We start from the raw sequence: 16,469 nt of genomic DNA, 5'->3' as shown, positions 1-16,469 counted from the left end.
ACTGGGCCCGCCTCCGAACCTCATCGACGATGATCTTGCGCGTGGAAAAGTAATTCTTCTCTGCAGATGGCCGCCATCGAGCACCCCAGTCTCGCTCAAGAGAATCCACAGAAGGCATTTCGCCCCAGCCCTGCCGCCAGAGACGCAGCAGCTCCTGTACAGATTTGACAGAACGGGGAGCTTGAAGCTCGGAGGTTCGCGCGGCCCAGGCGGCTCGCCATGCGCTCTTCCCTGGGCCTTGCCCTGGCCCGCTTGCACCATTCCCTGCTGCTGCTCTAGAGAGAGCGGAGCGTATGTCGGACCGCCCGCTTGCGAAGGGCCTATCTCGGACCTGAGGACCGTCTCTCGTGGAGCGCGGCGCCTCTGTTGATGAGCTCCCGCGATCTCCGCATGTTGACCTGCAGCACCTTGGCCGGGGCTGAAGGTGACGGTGTAGGTGGCCTGCGCAAACTCATCCAACTTTGTGCATAGTTCGTAAGAAGCCCCCAAAAGGTCTAGATGTCTTCGCTCAGCTAACTGCTCGGCTGCGACCTGTTGAGTCAGTACTGTGCGCAGCTTCTCCGCAACCACCGGCATCGCTTTTGAATGACCGTGGTATGGCTGTCTTCGTGGTCCCGTGTGCATGTGTCTTGAACTTTGCTGGCGAACGCTTCAAACTCAGGGCAAGAGAAGACCGGATCCTGAAAGATAGGATGGTCGGGTAGGACTCGCGAAGGAAGACAGCGTCCTGCAGGAGCACCTCTCGAAGCCACTCCAGGAGTTCCAAGAAGGCGCCGGCGGCCATGTTCTGCTCCACCCCAGATCTGAGAAAGGGCTACTGTGGGCCTCTTTCCATTTGTCGAGTTGAGGCCAGACCTGCACGAGTAGCACCACAGGCGGCCTCACGGTGGCCCGGGCACGAAATAAGACCCCGACCATTCAGGGTCAAAGTCGGCCACGGCCCTCATGAATTCGAAAGGCAGGGAAGTCAGATAGCAGCCGGTCATTTGGTCTCCGTTATTCCAACGACCGGCTCGGCGGATCTGTATAGTTCGGGTCAGCCCAGGCCAGGGGGTTGGCGGCTTGCCTAGGGCAGATGACATGCCTGGCCTTCATCCACCCCGGCCATGTCGGCGTTTTGCGTCGCCGCCACTCTAGGCGCGTGGCTGACCTTGGAGACCTTGATGCCGGCCTTCTTGTAGAACCTGGACGTCCATTCTCGGGCAGTCTGGCCCGACAACGGAGCTGTATATTCGGTGAGTGAAAGGGTCGATGCACCCTCTGAGTTATGGGATTCCGGTGAATGCCATCACGCTTACCTTGAGGCTCCTTCGCCGATCGGCGGAGCACCTTCGTTTCATACCAGTCTTCGCTTCTTTGGAAGACGGGAAACCTTTCCGCCTTTTCTACCTGCCAGCGCCAGAAAAGCCAGAACGCGAGGGCGCCGATGAGACAAGATCGCGGATCTCGATGCCGCAAAGCAGATCCATACTCCATGCGGCCGTGCTGGTTGGTCTTCCCACAGTTCATCACGACAACCAGCGCCTTTGTGGTATACCCCTGGGCCTTGAAGCCCTCGTTGGGTAAGTCCAGGGGAAAGCAGTCTGCCAACTCCATCGGCAGGCGGTTGCCGGACCGCAGCAGCATGTGGTTCCCGAGCAGAAAGTCCACCTGCGTCCTCAGGGCGCAGGCGATCTCTCTCCTCTCGGACCATGCCACGTTGGTGTGGTCGGGTATCTGCGCCGGCGCATACACATCTCTCAGAGTTCCAACTCCCCTGTCCATGTATTCCTTCCTCTTCCGGCTCCAAGTCGTTGCAAGAATGCTGCGTTTGAGCGCCTTCAGTGCCACTCCCTGTGGCCGGGCCGCAGGATTGACTCCCCGGCTCTTCTGCTCGTCGTAAAGCTTCTGTATGGCCGAGACGTAGCCCCGTACAGTATTATACTGTAGTTTGAGCGTGGACTCATACAACTCCAAGTCGGAGTCTGACTCGTATTCGCTACCTCCGCCGCCTACAACGATGGTATCTGCTGGGGGAAGCTGGGTGTTAGTATGATGGGCTGGCTCAGTCCGACGACCACATCCCGTGATCAACATCTGTTACCTGATGGTGCTCTGCGTCTTTTCACGGCCCTCTTGGCTTCCTGAGCCTCGAGGTGTCGTTTTCTTTCATCGGCGACCCTCTTTCCTTTCTTTGGAGGACGTGATGCCACTACCTCCTTCATGAAGAGCAAGAGCTTTCCTTCATCGACCAGGTCTCCCGGTAGCTGTTGGCCTGTGGTACCGAGGCCGGCCAAACGTCCGGGATCGCAGGCCAGTTGGCTTGACACCACTCCTGTGAGGCAGTCAATGCATGGATCTACATGAAGATTGCAGGGCGCGCATGCGGGCTTGCCTTCCATTCTTCCTGCTTGGGACGATAATTTCGCTTCGTATTCTTCGGCTGGGTGTTCTCCAGATCTAACAGGTAGTGCTCAATGGCCGCCCTGACCCGGGGATCCTCTATCGCGTTTGACATGGTGCAGGCGGTCGCCGTCGCGACGGTGGCAATGGAGGAGGTGGTGGAGGGTGGGAGGAGGAGGTGGAGCGCAACGCGCGTGAGCGAGACCGAAATCGAAGGTCTCGCGCAGGGCCCCGCGGGCGTGGACCTTCGATTTTGCCGTCCGATGGCGGTAATCCGACTAAGAAAACGCCCCGCAGGGCCGGGCCTTCGAAAACGACATGGTTTTGCATGGGGCGGGGCGGTAATCCGATTACCGGATGACCGGTCAGCCGGCCCCGGGACCTGTGACACCAATCGTGGTACGCAATCGCAAGGATTCTCCGAGAGAAATCGAGAGAGTGGGAACGCAGCCGGCCCCTAACGCCGACCCGAAATCACATAATCAACAGTTGACCGGGGTTTTTGGGAGACACACCAGCGTCCCATCTCTTCTCGCCTCCCGATCGACCTCTTGGGGCGGCACAGAAGCCTGCGCTGGGCAAGGTTTCCCCCGAATGGCAGGGATCTTCGTCGGTCATACACCGCCTCGACCAACGAGTGACGTGTTCTCACGCATTGATGAATGGATCGTCTCTCCAAGCTTGATTCTCATTATGCAGCGGGGGAATCATCGGCTCGCCGGTTGCGCGGCAGGGATAAATCCCTACGGACTTTTGAGCGAACGCGTTGTTGACGGTGAGTATGACGAGGCAGAACTGAAAGAGGATGGACTCGCGGTAGCCCACATCCAAGCACGAGGCCCTGACTAACAATCTTGCTCATCAGGCCAAAACACCAACAGGACTTTCCGTTCGAGCGCGCGCCCACCACCGTGGGACAGACTCCCGAATCCTCCTAGCTATGAACTAAGATACAGGAACTTTGCAGCGCCGAGCCGATCACGTTTAACCCCAAAATGTGGGAAACTGTACCGAGAAGGATCTGGGTAGGACGCAACTCATACAACATGCCCACCGTCGGCGGGGTGGCAGTTTTCCACGGCACAAATCACCTTGAAGCGTCCTGCACAGCCTGCTTTGTTGGTACTGGACCGGACCGGGTCCTGGACGATCCTCCCGCCGCTATCCCGTCGCAAAGGGGCCAGGATGGCACTGCAAAACCTGATCGGAGTGTGACTCAACCAGGCCTCCTATGGGTAAGCCCGCAGGATGCAATGGCCCTGCCTTGCGAGGGTGATGTCCATGTTCGCACCCTTGTGAAAGTGTTGGGACGTGAGCGGTCAGGGGTCCCAAGAGGGTGCAACCAGCGGCGCCGATGGATTCTGCCTTGCGAATCGGTCGGCCCGAATCTCTCGTTTCGCCGGTCCTGCCAGTCCAAGTAGCTGCAGCGCTGCAGACTCCGCCGTTGGTCGTGCGTTGCAGCTGGATTCAGGCGGGAACGGAAGGTCGATTTAGTCCCCTGTTGTTCCGAGAGCTGACCATCGTCGGAGCCAAATTTAGTAACCTTCAGGGACAGTGACAGAGGGGTTGACGGGGATGACTGATATGGAACGGTCTCGATCCTGCGGCTCCTACCTCTCGGCGATGGAATTGTTTGCAGGACGACTTGTCCGACCTCAGCTCAAAGTCCCTTGCTGCTGGGTATCTGGTTGACGCGCCGCGAGGGCAACTGCCCCCTCAATAAATAGGGAAGGCTTCCCACCTCAGCTTTCCTCTCCCCCTTTCTCATACCTTTAGTACAGACTACGCACGCATCTGGTCTCCAAACATTATGGCCGCTCCCCTGAAGTTCAAACCATATGTTCCCCTGCCGCAAAGGCAGCGAAAGAAACACCCAGATCTCGCGCCCAAGGAACGTCGTCATGATGCCACGTTACTAGAAACTTGCGGCGAAGGCCAATATTCACAGCATAATGCAGAAGGCTTGTTGACGATGAACGGTATGCCGCTGAAGGGAAATCGTACTGGAGATAAATTCCTGCTGACATTTCAAAGACCAGGAAGTCGTGATGGCACTCGATTGGTCCGGCCACAATTGGTCCGATGACATGCAGTTTGTCTCGCACCCCATGGACAGGTGTTATGCTTCCAATTCTGGTGGCGAAGAAGTCGACGAACACCTCGGCAGTGCGTTGAAGCCTGTGGCGGCTCAGCTTGCAGCGGACAATCCTCAGGCAATATCAGGTAGTCACCACCTGCCACACTGTTCATTTCGCGGGACTGACAGAATTTTATTCAGGTTCCATCGTACGGGTGGAAGATATCCAGGAGGGGGATAGCAAGGCCACTGAGAAGTCTCCAACGCTGATAGACCCAGCCGCTCCGGCAGCGGTGATGGGCCCTACGGTAGATGTTGCCGATGACAATTTGATCCAGACAGCGTTGACCTGGCCCAAAGCCGGTACTGCCAAGCAGTCGGTGGATCTTTCAAGGCTCGGTATGGACCAACTCAGAGGTCCTCACTACTCCTCTTTCCTCGCCGGGCTCGAGCGCATCTGCTCCTGCACCCGCCAATGCTGAGAGCCTCTCTGAAGAGCCCCTTAATGACGATGCGGGCTTTCAGCATTGGCTGAATGAAGGTCAACAGCACGTCATCGCACCGATATTCAACAGGACGAAGCGATTACTGGGGGACAGCCATCATGGCAGTGGCGCTGATGATCAACAGGAAACAAAACGTTTAAGGTTATCCTCCGCGGCTGAACCTCGCACTTTGCTGCATCAACCAGGTGTTTTCGATATTGCCTCGATCCCAGTCGACGATGGGATTGATTCTCAAGACCAGGGCCCTCGACTATTGGAGACTCGTCGCATCAATGGCAGTCACGACGACAATCTCGATGACAATCGATTGGCTGTGAGGGCACTTGCCCGCTATCCCACGAGCGGCTCCTATCCAACCGCGGCTCATCAGGGCGGCCTTATCAGTTCTCCTGCAAGCTTTGGCTCTGACCCTATTGCTTTCTCTTCTGCCACGACGAGTCAACCTCCCCTAGACGGCACACAGCGGTCGCTGCAAAATGGGCCCCATTCCGCAATATCGTTCCGTGGACCGCAAGAGATGGAACAATCTGGACAATGTAAATCATGCGCGATTTTTCGTGCAGCTCTTTGAAGCACTGTCCTTACTATCCAACCCATTCCCTAAGGATGTTTCGGGCAAGGCAAGGCATAGCCAACCCGTGAGCAACACCCTGAAGCGGCATTACAACTTGCGCGGAAGGTCTACGGCTCAGAGAGCAGTCGCAGAGTACCTGCCAACGGAAAGTCTCTGAGTCCTATCGACGAGAATCGCAATGGGAGTGATGATAGAATTTCTGGTAGCGACGACGAGGACGATCCTCTAATCGTCAATAGCGGTAAAGGAGGTGCTTGCCAAGCGCCGCCGGTGGTCAGCGCTAGAGGAACGTCGGCTAAGAGCATGGAAGAGGAGAACAAGTCGGAGTCCTGGATCGCTTCCAAGCTCAATCGGACGGTGTCGGCGGTCAAACAACAGTGGCGCAAAATGAGTGAGGAATAATAGTGTACCGCATCTGTAACTGTTGGTGAAATGTTATTTCAATACACATCGGAATAAGGAGGTCACACAGCTAGGTTCAAGATGCATGTTCTATTTCTAAAGGGTGCAGCCTGAAGGGGCTATTTATACACGAGGTCTTAGGGACTTCTGGGGACCTCCTGAGTAAGGTGCTCTACCCACACATACGTGGCTGTGCCCACGCATAAAGGGGTAGCCTTCCTTACTCATGAAGTCCCCATGCGTTCCTAATACATAGGCCAGGAATCCCTTCTCCAGGTCCATCCCTATCGGGGCTGCCCCAGTCCACCGACAGTAACTACTGAGGGCCAACTCGCTCCTCCTACTTACAGCATGATGGATAACATGGACAAATATTCATAGGGCGAACCAAGTAGTATTTTATATAGCTACTTCAAGCACGCTCCTATCTTACCTCTTCCCGACAAAGCCGTCGTGCAGCCAATCCCGAGCACGAAAAGGGCTGGCAGCGAGAATCCCCCGAAGCTTCAGCATCATCCTTCGATATATCTCACCTACACAACACAGCAACCAGAATCTACCCCACGGACCTCGGAAATTCACCTGCACATGCATTTTCCTGAGCACAGCCTGGGCTCCCTCGAAGCACCCTGAGCCGCCCTGAGCCGATCCTGAGCCGCCCTGAGCCGATCCTGAGCCGCCCTGGGCTGCCCTGATGACCTGAGCTGCCCTGAGCTGCCCTGAGGGCCTGAGCTGCCCTGAGCTGCCGGAATACCGCCTGAGGCCCTGGGCTGCCCTGAGTTGCCGGGAAACAGCGACAGGCTTTACCCAGCTTGCGTGCAGGGTATCGACTAAACCATTTATGACTAAGTTGCCACCATTTCTAGGACACTGATTTCACTCGTTCCCACGCCCAGTGCTGAGCGGCTGAACATTATGCTGCATGCTTGTCCGAGTTGGCGATACATGGAAGACCCATGGCTTACCCGCCTATCGAGCTTGCCAAGCTGCCGTACAGTACAGTAGTATAAGGTTTATAACATACACCGAAAACTTTTGTGCGCCAGCTTTACGTGTTAGGGCTTTGTGAAATACACTCGTTTCAGTTCGGGCTCCGTCACCACCGGCTATTGTTTTATTAGGTATCATTCGTGCCCTCCGCAAATGCCAAAGATTCCCGATGCAAGCTTTCTACCATGTCCAGATCACACAAACATTTTGCTTTAAGATACGAAATTGCAACTTGACACATTGAGGGCAGAATCACCCATAGTCTGTGCGACGCGTTGGGTGCATGACCTCAATCATGTTACCATACTTGCGCTTTGGCAAAGCTTGCTGTCCCGTGTTTCTCACGGACACTATTTAGACCTTCTGCTGATGCTATGGTCGCCGCCCTGCCGTCTAAACCGTTCACCAAGAAGTCGCTTCTTTGCATAGCGTCTAATGAGGCTAGGTGATAACTAATCATAACCTCAGTCCAGGATCTGTAATGTTCTGAGCCCCAGTTCTCATTGGGCGGAATCATTCATACATACTGATCGATATGCTAGGGACGGCTCTATTCAGACGCACACCTTGGCCGTCTCACGAGACGTGCATAAAGTGCTCGTATGTACAAAGAGCCCTCCCAGCCCAGCATCAAAATTTCGCTCTCATTTGCCTCCAAGCGGAGTCCACATATCTACATGATCCTTAACTGACTTTACTTTTGAAGCTGGATCCTTTCTCCTCACGGTAGCGAACCAGGCTAAAGGAAATATGCACATTAACATTGAAAGCCAGCTCGGACAACACAAGAGCACGTTGGCGCTCAATTTGGATCGGGGAGTTCGCGGCGGCTGGGTTGCCGGGGCCTGGTGTGTGTTTACTGTACTCACAGAATTGTCGCTCAAGGTTGCAGCATCGCTGACCGGAGACCATCATCCTTGGCGCGGGGCGCAGCAAACGGCGCCTATCAATTCTCCTTCCTCGATAGAACACCGGAGCTACGCTACTGTATCATGCCCAAATACGTCCTAGGTGTGCAGCCATATTATCCCTGCAGCATAATATCTTTCGGAACGAGGGGCTGGGGACGTAGAAGTGCATTTTGGCTGCAGTGTCGCGACTTGCAGAACGAGGACATCTAAGCTGCCTGGGTGTGGCAACCATCCCACGAGTGGGGTGAGATGCAGGAGCGTGTCACGCTGCAATACATACTAGGGGGGCCTCAAAGTCCGCCAATCCCGTGACTGTGGTGGCCGACTTTGAGGCCCCGTATTACAGTACTGTACTGCAGAGGAGCACTCATCTCGACAAAAGGTCTTACGAAGCTGAAGCATGCTGTGACTTGTAGAGCAATGGCACCCCTTGTAAGCAGCACGTCTTCCTGCAGTAGATAGAAGCGACTACTAACCTTAGTAAATGTACCATCCAGTTCAAAATGCGCTACGTCTCCTCACTCTCCTGGCAGAGACGCGCAAAGTGACGATCATTTCTGTCGGCCTCGACAAAGGCACTTTCCGGCTCTATTTGCGTGCTTCTTGACGCAGGCATCGGCTCCGAGCGCTGATGAACATTTCCATGCCGCAGACTGATTTCTCTCCTGTCAGCCTTGGCAAGGTCCTAGAAGCGGTTGTCGCGGAACGCCGGAACGCATCTCCTACACAGCGGAGGCCCGTAGCCTCCTCCCGCAAATCACCTCGGGGCGAGAAAACGTAGGTCAGCGGAGCAAGCACCCATGCTCCTGCAGGAACAGACTTACATGGTATGGCGAACTGGCAAGGTGCTCAGTCTGACCAGCTTCGATATCAAAGGCGCGTACAACGGGGTCTGCAAAGAGCGAGTGCTGGAGAGGATGAAGCGAGGGGGATACCAGATAGACTGGTGGATTGGAGGGATGCGTTCTGCTCCGGGACGGACGGCCTCAGTGGTAGTGAGCGGGCACACGTCCGAGCAACGAGTCTTGCCCCAAGCAGGTCTGCCGCAAGGATCACCATTGTCGCCAATTGCGTTGCTGTTCTTCAACGCAGACTTGGTGCAGAGACGCATCAATGCCAAAGGCGGCGTGAGGGCGTTGGTGGACGACTACTCACTCAGCCTCGGTGACGGGGCCAACGGCGGAGGCGAACCGAGAGGGCATCCAATCAATCATTGCCGAAGCGCTCCAGTGGGAAAGATGCAGCGGCGCAACGTTTGAAGCGGACAAAACGACTGTCATTCACTTCACAAGAGCAATGGAGCGCACCTGCGACACACCGTTCATGACCAAAGGACAAGAGGTCATACCGAAGAGCAGCGTGAAACTACTAGGGGTGGTCATGGGCACAAAGCCGGTCCATGGAGCAGATGGCTAGAGCGGCCGCCAAACGGCTCACGGCCGCATGTCTTTGCGAAGACTGAAGATGATATCCTGCAAATGGCGAGAAAACTGTTTGTCGCGACGGTAGCGCCAACCATGCACTCCGCCTCTAGTGTGCGGATGCACACGTGCGGCGTGAGAGAGGCGGCTTAGCTAGATAGGGCCCAGATGGTTGGGGAACAGGCTGCACGGGAGCCTCCGGCACAGTTGCAGCGGTGATAGCCGAGGCTGAGGCCGGCATCGCATCGTTTCGAGAACGGCACGGTCAAGTCGCGGCGAGGTTCTAGATCGGCCTGCGGACGCTCCCCAAGACGCATCCTCTGGCATCATCAAAGGTCAAAGCGAGCAAGCGACTCGTCTCGTCGATGCGAAGGATTGCCTCGATGATCGCGGAGTCAGACACAGAGCGAATGGAGATCATCCACGAGTACTCTCTGGCACCACGGAACGACCGCGTCGTGGGCGAGCGGGATCAGATACAGGTGGTCAAGCCAAACGACGTGGAAGGTATCGTCGTCGCCACTTCCAGCTCGCAGAGGAAGGAGGTGTCGTTCACGACACTAGCCTCAACAGCACGAGCGAGGTGCTGGCCAGCTACTCGGTCACCCTCGGATCGAGGGATGAGCAGAACCCGTACATAGCAGAAATCGCGGCAGTGGCAATGGCGCTGGCCAGCTGGACTGCGTCACCGAGATTTGACGATCATGACGAGCAACTGCTCGGTATTGGAGGTAATCAGGCGGGCACGCCAACAGTCTGGCCAGTGCACAATCCTACAGATATACGACCGCATCGATGCAACAGAGTCCGGGTGGGCGAAAAATATGCCTGTCAAACGATTGTCTACATCTTTTCGAACCCGGCACCAGAAGCCCTCATTATGCAGCTGACCAACCAGTGTTTGGATGCTGCTCTGGCCTTGATGTAGGTCTCTTCTCGTCGCCGCAATCCAATTATAAATGTCTTGTTGGCCGGCAAGAGTACTCGAATGGCTATGAAGGTATGTTATGATATCCCGAGGAGCACTACCAGACGCCACAAGATCTGAAATATTGGTAGCGTCGCGCTCTTCGAGTCGGCGATGCACTGGGTGTGCCGACGGGTCCCCGCTTGGTGAGTGGTTGTGCTCAGCGCACTCCTTGTCTGGTCGATGGCTGAGAGTCCAAGTGTGTCCATCTAGTGACTCTTTAGCTAATATTGAGAACTTGCAACCCGTTTTGCGACTAGAGGTTTGGCGTGCTCGTTCGACTGTGTCGGTCGGTGGCAGTCTGTTCCGGTCGCGGGCGCACACTATTTTGACCCTCCCATTTGGAGTCTTCTTCTCACGAAGAGAGCATGCAAGTGGGCATTGATTGTGTAACAATAGGGGTGATGTGTTGTATTTCCTTGTGTCTGCGTCCTCCTTTTCAATGCCCTCTTCTAGGCTCCCTATTTATATCCCTTGGTTCCCTATTGATATCCCCTTCTCAGTTGTATAGGTACAATATCTAGGGGCCGGGCTCCCTTTGCATACTGACTTTCCCTAGTCGCCGAGGGCTCTTTCAGCTTCACCCGTATATGCAGTCTCTCTACAGCTTGTGTGGCTGCCTAATGCGGTCTCCTAATAGCCTTCTGCAGCCTCAGAACTCTCTGCAGGCTGCCTTTCTGTCTAGCCTGTCGGGGCCCTTAGCTGTATACCCCTTATGGTCACCCTGAGCTCAAGATCTCAGACGTGCTTCGCGACACTTCTGGAGGCGGTGATGGCCGAGCGGATTTCCTTTCCGATGGAAACGTTTGGGCTGTTGCCTACTAACCGCTTTGGAGCCAGGAAGAGGGGTTCCGCAGAGCAGGCTCTCGTGCTCCTACAAGAGAACATTTACAAAACATGGCGAATGGGAAAAGTGCTTGGTCTTGTGAGCTTCGACGTAAGGGCGCATATAACGGAGTGTTCAAAACAGGCTTCTACAACGGCTCGCAGCGAGAGGCTTGGCAGATGATCCTGGATGGGTCGATCGTCGTCGAAGAAGCAGGCCTCAGGAGCTCCACGTCTAGGCATATCAGCACCGTGGAGAGCTCCTGCTAGGCCTGTACCTGTACGACTACGTATCGCTCGTCAGACTCAAACGCGATAGCAACGACGGGAGCTGTGCAGGTTGGGGAGAGGCCCCTGTCGAGGATGGGCGACCGCCAGGAAGACGTTGGGTTCAGGTGCTCAGGCGGCCGGGAAAGCAGGCCACCGTCCGCCTTCAAATACCTGAGCAGGGACTTTGCCCACGACGATGAGGATTCGTGTCATCGGGGGATTGTGCGGAAACCGTTTCGCCGGCGGATATGGGAGATCCCAATTTTTTTTCACCATTGAAAGGCAGCCGTGCAGCAGCTTGCGCTAACTTCTTTGTACCATGGGAGTTCTTCCTGTGCGAAGAAATGGGCGACATCAACAGCATCCGGGCGCGGGCGCGAAAGGCGCTGGCTCCGAGAATAGGATGTCTCATCAATAACGTGCAACTGCTTCGACGACCAGCCGAGGACGCAGAACGCGACGCCAAGCGATGGGCATCCTCCTCCGGAGATGGCCATCCGACGGTCGGACACGTGGGGACGGACGATGCGGGCGCAGAATCTACAGTGATGTATCAGTCTAACAGCATCGGAAACGCAACGCGGCTGATCGACGTTGTCCGAGGTGCAGTGGACTCGAATTAGATGGCGGCTAAGTCGCCGGAGCTCATGGCGATGATGCAACAGCTCTGTCGGTTCCAACAATCCGTGCTGTGCTCGACGGCCGAGCTGGAGCCCGCCGTGGTTACCCGAACGTGGTAGGTAGGTAGGATTTATTTCGCCCGGAGGGAGGTCCCTATAAGGCCTTTACACAGTCTAGAGTACAGTTCCGCACGTTTGTTCCTTGACTCCCAAGCCCCACAGATCATCTTACGCTGCGCCAACCGTACCACTGTTTTGCTCCATGACAGACCTGCTTGAAGGTCAATTTCTCCAAGTGTTCAGCATCCTATTCCCAGCAACTGAAGCGCGATGTGTCGAAGTTGAAGCGTGGTTGTGTTAGTCATTGATGGTGGTTGGTACGCCGATTGTGTTTTCTCATGACGCTGTTCCCTGTTGACGGGCGGGAACCCGGGTGTGCCCTGTTTCACCAGGGGTGCCTCCAGCCGGCTTCGAACCGACCCTTCTGCGACGCAGAGGCTCCAGACGTGTCACCACTACGCCATGGAGGCACCCGAACGTGGGGCGAGACGGATAAGTATGTAGGGGCGGGTATTTTCCGGGGCCGCACTACCACCGCAAAATCAGGTCAGGGCCATCAAGTCGCAGCAGATGAGTGCTTCGAAGGAGAGGGAGAGGATGATCCATGGCATACCGTTACAAGATATAACCGTGGTCCGGGAAGGCGACCGCCGCGCTGCGGCGCTGCATCGCGGAGAGTCATGGCCGGCCACGGGGAGGACGATGTCGAAATGGCGACGGCCGACTTGACTTCGATGAGACCGCAGACGACGCAGAGGCGGGAATGCAAGCCCAATTTGGCCTATCAGCCCCTTTCTCGGCGACGGGCAGAGAGTTGGCAACACGGCTGACAAAACGCAGTCGATCGCTTTCTCAATCATATGCCACCAGTTCTGCCAGTTCGTCGGCGGTTTCGAGGGCGGGACCGGTGAGTCGCAAATCATCGAGGCATTCGTTGAGTTGTTCAGTAGGTGGAGCCTTTCGAATCGTCTGCTGATCACGGCGACGTCAGGGACTGCCGCAGCGCGGATCAACAGTATCAATCCACTCCAGGTTCTCCAAAGACCAAGGGCGGCCGCGAACACGGCCAGGGATGTCGACGAGGTGCGACTGACAAGCAAGCTTTCGGATGGATTGGCAAGAGAATGACGCGCTGGTCATAGCGGAGAATTGTTGCAACCCCACGATAGAGTGATGGTGAAGCCAAGAGATTGGCGGAGTGGTTGGCATGACCGGATTACCAACTGTTGTAGAGACGAGTTGCGGGGTGTCGCTCCTACACCCTTCCGCTGCTGTCTGGTTTGGGGCAGCAATGCTACTCGGCGCCAGTTCACTTTCTGGCTGCAGTGAAGACAATGTTGCCAAATCGACCCCACGATAAGTCCTGCTTATCAAAAAGGGGTGCAGTCCTTATAGCTCAGTACTACCAAGCAGCCAGAAATGAGGGTGCTGTCAGTCGCCTAAGATAGAGGACTTGCTGCACTGTTGTGAAGCCAGAATCGGCCGCAGGTACGGTAACAGGAACCTAGGCATCCATGATCGGCGGAAGTGTCTAGGAGTGACACCCCGCGTTTTCTGTACCCAACCTTCTCCCCCGAACTTGTGCGACAGCTGGTAATTTGGCCCTACAATCATCCGCGAACCACTTGGGTTCACCAGCATTCCATTGCATCGTCTGAGAGGAGTTGGAGCCGGCCCAATCCCTCCATAGTTTTATTTTGCCACACAAGGTTCAATCCTCAGTTCCGAACCCCCTCCGGGCTGCTATACTTCCCCTCGTTGAGGCCCCACGGGCCTCCGCGGGGGACGGGACGACGAACTGGGTCTTGACGAAGCAAGGTGGCTTCAGTTCGTTCTTCGGATGTACCCCAAACGTAGAGTGACTCGACCTGAAGGATTATCAGAGTGTGTCACGACATGGTTGTCGTCCAAGGTCGCCGGGTCTTAGGTTGGCCCGTCCATCTCACCCACGCCAGCGGATGACACGACGACAGAAGAACCTTCTTCTTCCGACCTGACACCGACTCAGAGGCATGAACCTCCACGAGGTTGCACTATATGACCTCATCCATCGCCACCGAGACTGGATGGCCCACTGACAATCACCCACAGTCCCTCTCTATAGGAAGTCCCAGATTAGTACCTCCCACTCCAACTCCCAAGCCCGCAAGGTATCAGGCAAGCATGGGCTTCGACCTCCACACCGGCGAGACCAACGACCCGAAGAGTGTGCGCAACTGGTGCATCCATATGATGGCCAACATTGCCTCCATGTCCGCCATCGCCAGTAATTCGCCTAAGACTGCGCGCGCCTGAAGAGTGTTGCTAACAATTCCGCACGTACCAATGCATCCATCAGTGGGCTACGACACGTCTGTTATTTCGGACACCATGGCTCTAGACTCGTTCCGCCTCGACATTGGTCTCCTCTCAGCGTTGGGCACGTATCGTGACACTCTGTGAGGCAACATCGTGTCCACGTTCCAAACCGGGTTCTTCTTCGGCTCGCAGCTGACCTTCCCACTCGCCTAGAAAATTTGGTCGGAGAAAGGCCATCTTTGTCGCCGCGACTGTCTTCGTCACCGGCGGTGTGTTCACGACGGCGGCAACGGCTTGCTCGCCATGCTCATTGTCGGATGTGCCGTTGCCGGTCTTGGAATCAGGGCATCGCCGCTGATTGTGCCCGTGTATATTGCGGAGACGGAGATTACGTCTCAGGGAGGTGACATGCTAGGATTCTGGGTAAGACTCAGGAAAGCAAAGCACAGAGCGGCAGTGGTGATTCTGACACGTCAAAGATCAACTGCGCCTGTGACCTCCTCGTTCAAGGCCGCCCAGTGGATCGTTCCCCTTGGCCTGCGGCTCGTCCGCGGTGCCCTCCTTCTCTTGGGCATGCTGAAATGCCCGAATCGCTGCGATGGCTGGCGAACCACGACCGTTGGGAGAGGCAGAAAGTGTTCGTCGGCCTCCGCGCCCTGCCCGCCGACCCCAATACATCCGAGGCGAGCTCTCCGAGATCCACCAGTAGGTCGAGGAGCGCACGGCGAACCGCATGACGTTCCACGAGATGTTTAAGCGCCCTTCCAAAGGGGTAACCGCGTCTCCGTTGGCATGTTGCTCTTGGTATGCCAGAACTTCCCCGGCGTCAACATTATTACCTACTGTACGCTCCCGATCTCCGTCTGTGTCAGTTGTTAGTGTACGCTAGGCTGACTTGGCAGACTCACCTCGCATCTTCGAGACACTTGGCCTCGCAGGGACCATCACCAGGCTCTTCGCTGCAGGCTTATAGCCTTTGTATCTTTTCGTTCCTGCTTCTCAACGCCTTACTGCTCCGAACTGGCAGGACGTGAAGTTTCAACCAAACAAGCTACTAACTAACTATAGTGTCGCATTCAGACCCTTCCGGATCAAGACGCAATGGATGTTGACGACACGATACCTCACCGCACCGCCGTCGCGCAGGTTTCGCTTTCGTTCTTGTCAGTTAAAACTGACAGGTTGCAGTGGGTGAAAAAGGATTATTGATTGTCTGTCTAAATGATGGTAAGAAGTTTGCTTTTATACCAGTAGTGCTTTGTTTTGCCTTAGGTGGCGATGTTGCCACTTGCCACCTAGGCTGCTTAGGTGACGTTGTTATCTAGAACGTTCAACACCATCGCTTTAATCCTTAGTAATGTGACAGCGACATTATTGCGCAGTTCATCCAACAGTTCTACAAGCCCTCCGCGCAGGACCCCTGCCTGCGTTATGGCATGACGAGGCTGAGAAGCTTGGCACTTGGGCCGTTGAGCACGACGATATTCTGAGGAATTTCCTCACGACGGAGCGCAAACGAAAAGAACCTCACGCTTCTCTCCAGCGTCGTAAGGCTTTAGGAGATCGCCAATTCGGACTCGCTACTATTGCAAGGAACCGTACTTTAGCAGGGGATGAGCCCGGAGAGGACGGCGGGTTTCCTTCCCCTACTCCAAATACATCTAAAAAAAGCGGTGCCGTTGGGACCAGACACGGGTGGTGGTGGGAAACAAGGATGACACCGAGGCAAAAATCAGTAGTTGGGCCCAGCGACGGAAGCGGGCCAACGGCCTGGCCTGTCTTTATTAGGCTTATTCCACCCCATAATTCTCAGTTCCAAGAAGTGATACTAGAGACTAATTGAACGAAGGTAAATAGCCATCTGTCGGGTAAGAAATGGCAGCGATAATTTATTTGGCTTTCAAAACATTTGTTTAACGCGCTGCGCGAAAAAATGATACAAAAACGCAGGAGCCCATCGCCGAGGCAACAACTGTTGCGATTGAACTTACTTCTATTCAATTCTGTCTGACAGCTCTCAACATACATATATACATAGTGGCACGTCCGTGCCACTATCCAGTGACTCACCACTTGTAAGTGCTGCCTAAACATGTCTTGGTCCATGTCTCATATCAAGTCAACAACAACCCCGTTGATATTTTTCAAGAACTTCCTATTGTTCGG

The 16,469-nt window shown here is 55.4% G+C and overlaps 4 protein-coding genes across 4 annotated transcripts; 3 read left to right on the top strand and 1 right to left on the bottom strand.

Annotated features, from left to right (window-relative positions):
- Positions 1-881: 881 nt before the first annotated feature.
- Positions 882-2,497, bottom strand: HRG_07451 (centromere DNA-binding protein complex CBF3 subunit; the record flags this gene model as incomplete). Its single annotated transcript, XM_044865922.1, has 6 exons — positions 882-1,022; positions 1,085-1,224; positions 1,299-2,006; positions 2,084-2,123; positions 2,264-2,314; positions 2,375-2,497. 6 exons carry the CDS (start codon positions 2,495-2,497, stop codon positions 882-884), a joined length of 1,203 nt encoding a protein of 400 aa, XP_044718886.1.
- A 1,695-nt stretch (positions 2,498-4,192) lies between these two features.
- HRG_07450 (uncharacterized protein) lies at positions 4,193-4,941 on the top strand (the record flags this gene model as incomplete). Its single annotated transcript, XM_044865921.1, has 3 exons — positions 4,193-4,361; positions 4,417-4,605; positions 4,661-4,941. The coding sequence occupies 3 exons, from the start codon at positions 4,193-4,195 to the stop codon at positions 4,939-4,941; spliced, it is 639 nt and encodes a 212-aa protein (XP_044718885.1).
- A 3,701-nt stretch (positions 4,942-8,642) lies between these two features.
- On the top strand, positions 8,643-10,191 carry HRG_07449 (reverse transcriptase (RNA-dependent DNA polymerase) domain-containing protein; the record flags this gene model as incomplete). Its single annotated transcript, XM_044865920.1, has 4 exons — positions 8,643-9,006; positions 9,038-9,237; positions 9,575-9,770; positions 9,800-10,191. The coding sequence occupies 4 exons, from the start codon at positions 8,643-8,645 to the stop codon at positions 10,189-10,191; spliced, it is 1,152 nt and encodes a 383-aa protein (XP_044718884.1).
- A 4,415-nt stretch (positions 10,192-14,606) lies between these two features.
- HRG_07448 (sugar transporter domain-containing protein) lies at positions 14,607-15,276 on the top strand (the record flags this gene model as incomplete). The annotated part of the gene is made up of 4 exons (XM_044865919.1): positions 14,607-14,726; positions 14,783-15,008; positions 15,061-15,147; positions 15,206-15,276. 4 exons carry the CDS (start codon positions 14,607-14,609, stop codon positions 15,274-15,276), a joined length of 504 nt encoding a protein of 167 aa, XP_044718883.1.
- Between the last annotated feature and the right edge of the window lie 1,193 nt (positions 15,277-16,469).

The sequence above is a fragment of the Hirsutella rhossiliensis genome (genome assembly GCF_020360975.1).
Source record: "Hirsutella rhossiliensis strain HR02 chromosome Unknown scaffold00008, whole genome shotgun sequence".
NCBI lineage: Eukaryota > Fungi > Ascomycota > Sordariomycetes > Hypocreales > Ophiocordycipitaceae > Hirsutella > Hirsutella rhossiliensis.
The sequence above is the reverse complement of the archived record's forward strand: the minus strand, read 5'-3'. Positions and strand labels throughout refer to the sequence as shown.